Genomic DNA, 8,880 nt, shown 5'->3' on the forward strand with positions numbered 1-8,880 from the left:
CAGGCTCTCCCCCTGGGCTGGGCGGACTCATTAGATCCACCAACATGAAAAAGCTGCATGGGCTAAGAGCCTGCTGCCCCCACCCCTGCCCAGGACTGCGGGAGACTCCACCCACACAGCACAGCCAGGTGCCGCTGTCGCCCCCTGGCGGCCACAGCCTTGAATGCTCCCCACCAGGATGCAGGCAGCACAAAGCCCTCCTCCCAGCCCCTAGGACCCCCCCCCCAGCTGTCTCCTCAGGCACTGCTAGGGGTCCTGACACCGCAGCATGCCTGGGGGCCCACGGGCTGCGCCTGCGCTGGTGCTGTTCCGGTGCTGTGTGGAAGCCAGCAGGGCACAGCCGGAGACATGGACTCTGACCCTTGCAGGAACACTCCAGACGTGACTGAGCCCACGCTCAGCTGCTGCCACCCCGCAGTCCCTGTCCCCGGTGGCGGACCTGGGGTGACTCAGTGCAGCACTGCCCTGGCAGGGAGCGAAGCTAACAAGTCTGAGCTGGAGGCGGCCCTGTGTGGACCAAGCTCCACCACCCTCTGTACACAGCCCAGGAATGGCAATGTGAGGCCCCTTTGCTGTGCCCTCCAGGGCGGTGTGGCCCCGCTGGCCCCCTGGGAGCTCCTCTGCCCGCCCCCTGCAGGCACCGCAGGCGTCCTGGAAAGTCACTTTATTGCAATGCAGCACACTCCAAGCCCCTTCAGGCCCCCTCCTCCTTTGCAATCCTGTCCTTCTTAAGTGGTCCCTGCGGGGAGAGAGAGGGGGATAGGAGTTAGAGGCGGCCACAGGCAGGGGAGCCTCCCCACCGCAGAAGGGAGGAGCAGCTGGGGGTGTGGCCCCCAGCCCTGGCAGCGGGCAGAGGCAGGAGCTCACCATGAACGCCTTCTTCTCCTCCACCGTCTGGAAGCGGCCGTGGCCGAACTTGGAGGTGGTGTCAATGAACTTGAGGTCGATCTTCTCCAGGGCGCGCCGCTTGGTCTGCACCAGCAGGGACTGCAGGCGAAGCCAGGGTTTCTGACCCCGCTGACCAGTACCAGGGACCCTCCCCAGCCAGCATGGGCGCAGCTGCAGCCTGAGGCCGCAGTCAGGGGACCTGGCCCTCTGCCGCCCAGGGCAGCTCCCCTGTGTAACTGACCTTGCGCAGGGTCAGCACCCGCTTCTTGGTGCCCACCACGCAGCCTTTCAGCATGACGAAGTCGTTGGTCACTTCCCCATAGTGCACGAAGCCACCCTGCAAACAAGGGCGTGGTCAGCAGGCACCGCGGGGGGCACAGGGGGCATGGGGGACATGGGGGCATGGGGGACATGGGGGCAGTCCCCGCCGCTCTTCTCAGAAGGAAGGCAACAGGAATAGTTCCACAGCGGGATTCAGGCACCCACGCGGTGCTCATTCCAGGCCTCATCACGGAAGCGCGGCGGGGCCATGCGGGGCCATGCGGGGCCGTGCGCGCTCACCAGGGGGTTGATGCTCTTGTCTGACAGGTCGTAGTCGGTGGAGGCGTTGTTCTTGATCAGCTTGCCGTCCTTGATCAGGTAGCCCTGGCCGATCTTGTAGATCTGAGTGGGAGGAACAGAGTGAATGCGGGGAGGGGCGGGGCAGCAAGACCCGCCCACAAGCCTAGGGCCGGCCTGCACTGGACTTCTAGGGCCTCAATGAAACCCGCTACACATGGGCTGGCGCAGCACAGGGGCAGGTGCAGCAGGTAAAGCATCCCCTACGGGCGCCAGTTTCCGTTTGACCCAGCTTCTTGCTAATGTCTCCCAGCGGCCAGAAAGGCAGTGGACGGTGGCCCAAGCGCTGGAGCCACTCACTGGGCACCTGTGTGGGGAGACCCGAAGACGCTCCTGGCGTCAGCCCAGCCCGGCCCTGGCCAGAGGCCGCTTGTGAACCAGGATGGGTAATCTCTTCAATGCTGCACCCCCAGACAAGGGCACGTGAATGCGCCTTACAGCCACCCCAACCGGCAAAGCCAACTGTCGGCCCCTTGGGAGATCACAGCCTGCACCCAACCCTGCACCGCCCCCGGGGCCACGCCAGCACCTCACCTTCTTGTTGATCTCCGTGCGGTGGTGGTAGCCTTTCTGCCCAGCCCGTGCCACAGAGAAGGCCACACGCGCCGGGTGCCATGCGCCGATGCAGGCCACCTTGCGCAGCCCTCGGTGCGTCTTGCGGGGCAGCTTCTTGGTGTGCCAGCGGCTGGTGACCCCTGGAGGACACGTGCGTGACCAGAGTTCACTCAGGTGGCCCCTGCACGCCGCCCCGCCCCCAAGCCGCCCCACTGTTCTCAGAAGGAAGGCAACAGGGAATGGTTCCACAGGGCGATTCGGGCGCTGGGCCAGCGCTCATTCCGTGCCTCATCCCTGAACAGCCGGCGCCGAGGGCGGGTCCGCAGGGCCGCCTGCGCTCACCTTTGTAGCCCTTGCCCTTGGTCACGCCGATGACGTCGATCATCTCGTCCTGGCCGAACACCTGGCTCACCGGGACCTGCTGCTCCAGGCGCTCCCGGGCCCAGTCCAGCTTCTCGGCCACGGTGCCGCCGTTCACCTGGATCTCCATCAGGTGCGCCTTCTTCTGCCGCAGCGGCAGCAGGCGCATCTAGGAGGAGACGCGGCTCAGCCCAGGCCCCCTCGGCGCCGCTCCGACCGCGCAGAACTGAGGCTGGGCGCCGTCTGACCCCAGGGACAATGCCGGGCTACGAGAGCGAGCCTCAGAGTGTGGAACCTCGCTTCCGCCAACAGCACCACAGGCGACCCAGTGTCCCTGTCCCTGTGGGGTGGGGCTGCAGCTGCCGGCACACGGCAGACCCTGCACTAGACCACAGCCCCGCCTGCTCTACCCAAACCCCGTGCTCATCTGGATCGGAGCAGTCAGGGTCAAAGGGCGGCAGCTGCCTGTGGCTGGAGCCCCCCTCCAGTGAAGCTGGCATCTCATGTGGACGGTCCCATCTCTGCTCCCCGCTAACAGGCCAGCTGAAGACGGCCAAGTCCACGGCGCCTGCACCCACTTGGGAAGAACGCCTGGCCAGCTGCTGTGGCCGCCCAGGGACGGAACCAGCGAGGGGAGCTTGGGAACGCCGCCTCAGGCAGCTCTGGGGCCGCGTGGCGCCCCCTGCCGGCCGCGGGCTCACCTGCGTGTGCGCCAGCACGCGGATGACCTGGCAGTACTTCTTCATGCTGCTGAAGTCCTTGTCCAGCTGCCGCTTGCCCGCGTCGTCCTGCCACTTCTTGCAGTACTTGGTGAAGGCCTTCTTCTTCGACTTGTGCCTTCAGGGGCAGAGCGGGGGGGGGGGGTCCGCGCCAGGCCTTCATCACCCGCCGTGGGGGCGGGAGGCCCGCGGTGCCTGTGGCGGGCGGCTCATTGCCGGCTTTGCAGCGGCAAGCGGAGCCTGGATGGAGCTCATCGGACAGAGCCGAGCGGAGCTGAGCGGAGGCCACAAGGTTAATGCTGCACGTGCGCACGGCCCTCCCCGGTTGTGGGGGAGGCCCCGGGCGCCCTCCCCGGGGGCAGGGGCCGTGCTCAGGGAGCCCCCCACCCCTAGGAGGAGCAGACCGTGTCAGCCCCGCCCCCGCCCGAGGCTCCGGCCTGCGGCCCGGCCTCACCAGTTCTTGTAGAAGCGCCTCTTGCACTCGTCACTGATGTGCTCGGCGAACACCGTCTTGAAGGTGCGGAGGCCCCGCGGGGTCTCCACGTAGCCCACGATGCCCACGACCACCATGGGCGGGGTCTCCACGATGGTCACGGCCTCCACCACTTCCTTCTTGTTCACCTCTGAAGTTCAGAGAGCGGAGGCTGAGGCGGGCAGCCGGCTCAGGCAGGGCCCCGGTGCCGCCTGCAGCCTGCCCCCGCGGCGGGACGACACCGCCCGGAGCAGCTGGCAAGCGCTTAAGGAGACCCCACGGCTCCGCGCCCGGGGCGCGCCTCCCACCACGCGGCTTTGCAGGGAGACCCCAGGCCAGCCGCTGCCCCCACAGACCTTGCGAGCCCGCGGCCCTCTCCCGCCCCCGGCCCCGCACGCACTGGAGCCCGGCCGGTCCACCTCCCGCACGATGTGCGTCATGCCGGCCTTGTAGCCCAGGAAGGCGGTGAGGTGCACGGGCTTGCTCGGGTCGTCCTTGGGGAAGCTCTTCACCTTGCCGCGGTGCCGGCTGCTGCGCTTCCGGGGCAGGAAGCCCAGGGACCCGTGCCTGGGCGCCGAGAACTTCCTGTGCGACTGCAGACGGCACCCCGTCAGCGCCCAGCCCCGGGGAGTCGGACGCTCGTCCTCGCGCTCGGAGCCCATTGCAGCAGGCCAGCTCGGCCGCGCAGCTCCGCACGGCCCCGGGACGCCCCCACCCACTCGCGCACGTGCCGCCCGGCCCCCCCAGAGCCCCATCAGAACCTGACGATCAGCACAAGGACTCTGTCCGCCCGTCAGTGAGTTCATCACCTGCGGCTCCGGGACCTCACACCCCCGCCCGATCGGTCCTCGCCCCGACTCCCCTCCACGGCGCCGGCGCAGCGCCCCGCGCCTGCCCCCGCGGTCTCCCGGACGCGGTGCCGAGCCCCCGACAGGGCCGCCCTCACAGCGAGCGCCCGGCTCCCGGGCCTCCTCCCGCCCGGCCGCCCAGCGGCTGACCAGTCCGCCGCACGCTAAGAAATAAGCCTGACCGCCGACGCCACTGTGTCCCCCGTGTTCCCAGGGGTGGCTCCCGGTTCAGGCCAAGCGAGGATGCCGACGATGACCGGCGGATGAGGCCACGCCGGAATCGGCAACAGAGAGAAAGCACCCAAGACGCCACGTACCATCGTGCCGCCTATCCAGCCGGTAGAGGGCTGCGGCCCGGCGGAGCGCGATATATAAAGTCATTCTTGGCCCCGCCTCTTCCGGCGTACGGGCGCGCGCCCGCGGCGGACGTCGGGTCAGAGGGCGCCCTCGGGTGCCATTTCCACGCATGCTCGTTCGTTTTACTAGGGGCGGACACCCGCATCAGGGACGCTATGGCAAGTGATTGGGCTCAAACTTAGTTGAGACGCCACACGGACGCGGATTCAGGGCTTGGAGCGAATCTACGGTGTTCGACAGAAGTCAAACTTAATGATGACGAAAAATGGCGGCGCCGCTGCGTTCCTGGGGCGCGGACGAACGTCTGGAGCAGCGGTGCGCCGCAGCCCGCCCAGGGCAGCCCATTTCCGGCGGCGCGCTGGGTCGGCAGGCGCAGTGAGCTGGGCAGAGGTCTGCGTCGGAGGGACTGGCCCGAGCTTGCGCCTTGCCTGTAGCCCGCTTCCTTTCGGCGCTCGCCCCGTGGCGGCCCCCGCTTCGTGCCGAGGGCCTCGGCGGCGAGCCTGCGTCCAGCCCTGGGCTCCTGGGAGCCCAGGTCGCCGGGCGGGCCCCGCGCTGCGTCCCTGCCTCCCTGGCCGGCGCCCAGGCCAGTGTCCACCGCCGTGGCCTTTGCACCTGCTGCTAACAGTCCTCACCCCATCCTGGCGGGCCTGCACCCCAGATGCGTTTCAAAATCCGCCTTCAGGGCGGCACCCTCCCCGGCCCCTTTCCATAAGGAAGGGTGCACCGTGGTCCCCCCTTCCTGGCCTGCCACGGATGCGGCTCGGGCCCCAGTGGACCTGCACCCTAAGTGCTCGTGTTCCCGTAGGCACCCTCTGACGGGGTGAGAATCCAGTAAGCGGTGACGACAGTACAGCCCTTCCAACACAAGCATGCCACGATTATGGTGACCTTCTGGAATGTTCCGTGTGTCAGCGGGAACTGAAGCACAGAGTGGAGATGTGGCCGAGGAGCACCAACTCGAAACGGCTGTGCCTCCGTTCAGAGCTCGGGTCCCTCCCAAGAAAAAAAAAATTTTTAATTTCACTGTTGCAGACAACGGGGTAGACCTGCATCGTCCTCTTGTTTACAGAAAAAATAATATTAATAAGCTTCCGGCCAGGAGGGCGATCACAGGACAGCAGGGGCAGTGAGGGCGGAGCTGAAGCCCATCTGACCAGGGTGGGGTTCACACAGCTGCAGACTTGGGGTCCCATGACCCCCTCGTTGCAGACGGAGCTTGGGCCCCTGAGCCGCTCCCTCCGGAAATTCTCTCTGAGGGCCCGCTCTGCCGGGGACCCCGGTACGGAGGGGAGCGCTAAGCACAGTGTGTAGGGCACTGGGCCGTCAGCCCAGCCAGATGGAGTCACTCTAGCTTAGAACAGAGGGGCCGGGGCGCGGCACAGCGGGGTAAGCCGCTTGCCTGTGGCACCAGCATCCCATGTGGGCGCCGGTTCTCGTCCTGGCTGCTCCACTTCCGATCCAGCTCCCTGGTAATGCACCTGGGAAAGCAGTGGAGGACGGGCCACGTGCTGGGGTCCCTGCGCCCCCTGGGAGACCTGGGTGGAGTTCTGGGCTCACAGCATGGGCCTGGCCCTGTCCTGGCTGTAGCAGCCACTGAGGGAGTGAACCAGCAGATAGAAGATCTTTCTCTAACTCTGCCCTTCGAGTAGATAACATAAATTGTAAGGAAAAAGCAGTGCACATTCACGTAACTAATAGCCAAGTTTCAGTCAATCCGACAGTCAGCTGGCTCAAATAAGTCAGTTCAGCTCTGCATCTCACTTCAATTTCCTTTATTTAAAAAAAAAAAAAAGTTTATTTGAAAGGGAGAGAGCTATCTTCCATCCTGTGGTTGAGCCAGGCCAAAGCCAGGACCCCAAACCTCCATTTGGGTCTCCCACTTACGGGGCAGGAACCCAAGCACTCGAGCCATCATCTGCCCCCTGAGCTGTGCCTTAGCAGGAAGCTGGAGCAGAAGCAGAGTAGCCAGGGCTCGAACCAGGCTCTTCCACACGGGGTGCGTGCGAGCGTCCACCGGCCCACAGCACCTGCCCCCCGCTTCCACTCTCCTGCAGCGCCGGCCCCGTATGGGCACTGGTTTGAGTCCCAGCTGCTCTCTGCTATGGCTTGGGAAAGCAGTGGGAGACCTAGAGGAGGCTCCTGGCCCCAGATTGGCACAGCTCCAGCCATTGCAGCCATGTGGGAGAGAACCAGCAGGTGGAAGACCTCTCTGTGTCTGTAACTGTGTCTTTCAAATAACTGAATATAACCTTTAAAAAAATTATGTTGATGGTTAAAAAGGAAACGACCAACGCCACTGAAGATCTGAGCACGTGAGTCCCTCAGGGGAATCGCTGGTTCCCAGGCGAGCGTCCACAGCCTGCCGGGCTTCCGGTTTGCGCGTTGCTCCCCGGTCATTGCCATCGGCCTCCCTTCCCTGTCTGCCCAGGGAGGGGCTCTGGTTCCTGTCCTCGGCAAACGTGTGCCGAGCGTGCTCTGCCTGCTCCTGTACGGGGCCCTGTGAGGCGCACGGGACACACGGGACAGAGCCAGTGCAGGAAGGCGTGGTAGGGGTCATCCGGAAGCCCCTGGCAAGAGAGAGAGAGTCTTCCATCCGTGATTCACTCCCTAATTGGCCGATCCGAAACTAGGAGCCAGGAGCTTCTTCCAGGTCTCCCACGTGGGTGCAGGGGCCCAAGCACTTGGGCCATCTTCTACTGCCCTCCCAGGCCATTGCAGAGAGCTGGGTTGGAAGTGGAGCAGTCAGGACTCGAACTGGTGCCATTATGGGATGCCGGCACTGTAGGCGGCGGCGTTACCTGCTATACTGCCATGGCGCCGGCCCCTGTAACTCTTTCAAATAAATAAGTCAATCTTTTTATTTTTTAAAGGAAATCAGCTTTATTAGGAAGACTAAAATGACTGTCTGATTTGAAAATTCCATTTCTGACATCCTCCAATGCTTGAGGGTCCATTTACGTGCACCTGTTCTTTCTTCAGACCTGGAAAAAAAATCACTACTTCAGCAAGTGCTAGGCGTCCCTTGTGTACAGAAACCCCTTATTATCCTTCAGACCGTTCCTTCTATAAGTAAATCTTTTATAAACAGTGGAATTCAAATGCAAACATCTCCACGGCTACCTGTGCCTGTATGGATAGATGGCTGCGTACATTTGTACAGAGGAATATTGATTACTAACATTTTCCTATCTAAATGCTTCATGCTTTCGGTGTAAGAGATTATTTGTTCAAATAAAACACGAAAAGGACCCACAGGGAATACGCAGAAATCAGTGGAGGCCTTGTCACTTCCTTCAGGTGCCCTGAACTTGAGGTTGTGTTGAAAGACGGGGAGCCCGGGCGCAGGGCGGGATCCCACGGGGCTCGGGGGTGGGGAGACCACTTCCTGCTGAATTGCGGGGTGCCGCGGGAGCTCCTGGCACCCTGTCCAAGCCCAGCCTGCCCCCTTAAGCAACAAAGCCTCACAGCCTCATCGTTTGTGCTGTCAGCGATTGTTGCAAAAGCACCTGGCCCAGATGGCAGGGCACTGGGCGCAGAGGGCCAGTTGCTATGGGCTTGTGGCATGAATACCGCCCTATGCCCCCGGGACGGGAGCCTGGGCGCAGAGCGTTCCGGACATGAGGGCCCCCGGCCCGGCTCCACCACCGGCTGCTGGGGGGGAGCCCTGCAGAGCAGAGGCTGGCTGGGCCGGGGCGCCTGGCAGCTTCTGCCCCTGTTCCTGTGCAGCCTGGGCCTGGTGAGCGTCTACGCGCCCCTGCTGGGGCTGCAAGTGGAGGGCGCCAGCGTGGCCTCGCACTGCCTCTCCATGCTGGGCCTCTGCATCCTGTGGCGCAGCAGCCCGCTGGCTGGCGGGGCGCTCGTCCCCATCCTGGCCCGGCGGCTCTGCGCGGACATGTGGCTGCCCCTCCAGCGGGCCCTGTGGCAGCCGCTGACCACGGCGCGGGCCTGGAGCCTCCAGCTGCTCGCCGCCCTGCTCCGCGGAGCCCGCCGCTGCCTCCTGCGGCTGCTGCGGCACCTGCGCGGGGAGGCCGGCCTGGCCCTGGTCTCCGTGGCCCAGTGGGCC

General features: G+C 64.6%; 1 protein-coding gene and 4 non-coding genes across 5 annotated transcripts; all 5 read right to left on the reverse strand.

The window, feature by feature from the left end:
- Positions 1-649: 649 nt before the first annotated feature.
- RPL3 (ribosomal protein L3) lies at positions 650-4,805 on the reverse strand. Its single transcript, XM_002711388.6, has 10 exons — positions 4,778-4,805; positions 4,013-4,205; positions 3,595-3,763; positions 3,123-3,258; positions 2,404-2,590; positions 2,041-2,201; positions 1,450-1,551; positions 1,130-1,225; positions 868-987; positions 650-739 (listed from the first exon to the last, which is right to left on the reverse strand). The coding sequence occupies exons 1-10, from the start codon at positions 4,778-4,780 to the stop codon at positions 695-697; spliced, it is 1,212 nt and encodes a 403-aa protein (XP_002711434.1). The 5' UTR covers positions 4,781-4,805; the 3' UTR covers positions 650-694.
- On the reverse strand, positions 1,318-1,408 carry LOC127491246 (small nucleolar RNA U83B). The gene has a single exon (XR_007919832.1). It is a non-coding gene; the product is annotated as a small nucleolar RNA U83B (small nucleolar RNA).
- On the reverse strand, positions 2,273-2,364 carry LOC127491245 (small nucleolar RNA U83B). Its single transcript, XR_007919831.2, has one exon. It is a non-coding gene; the product is annotated as a small nucleolar RNA U83B (small nucleolar RNA).
- LOC127491250 (small nucleolar RNA U82P) lies at positions 3,259-3,309 on the reverse strand. The gene has a single exon (XR_007919836.3). It is a non-coding gene; the product is annotated as a small nucleolar RNA U82P (small nucleolar RNA).
- LOC127491215 (small nucleolar RNA SNORD43) lies at positions 4,363-4,426 on the reverse strand. The gene has a single exon (XR_007919805.1). It is a non-coding gene; the product is annotated as a small nucleolar RNA SNORD43 (small nucleolar RNA).
- Positions 4,806-8,880: the final 4,075 nt, after the last annotated feature.

Source organism: Oryctolagus cuniculus, chromosome 11 (genome assembly GCF_051225735.1).
Source record: "Oryctolagus cuniculus isolate XC-2025 breed Fujian yellow rabbit chromosome 11, ASM5122573v1, whole genome shotgun sequence".
NCBI lineage: Eukaryota > Metazoa > Chordata > Mammalia > Lagomorpha > Leporidae > Oryctolagus > Oryctolagus cuniculus.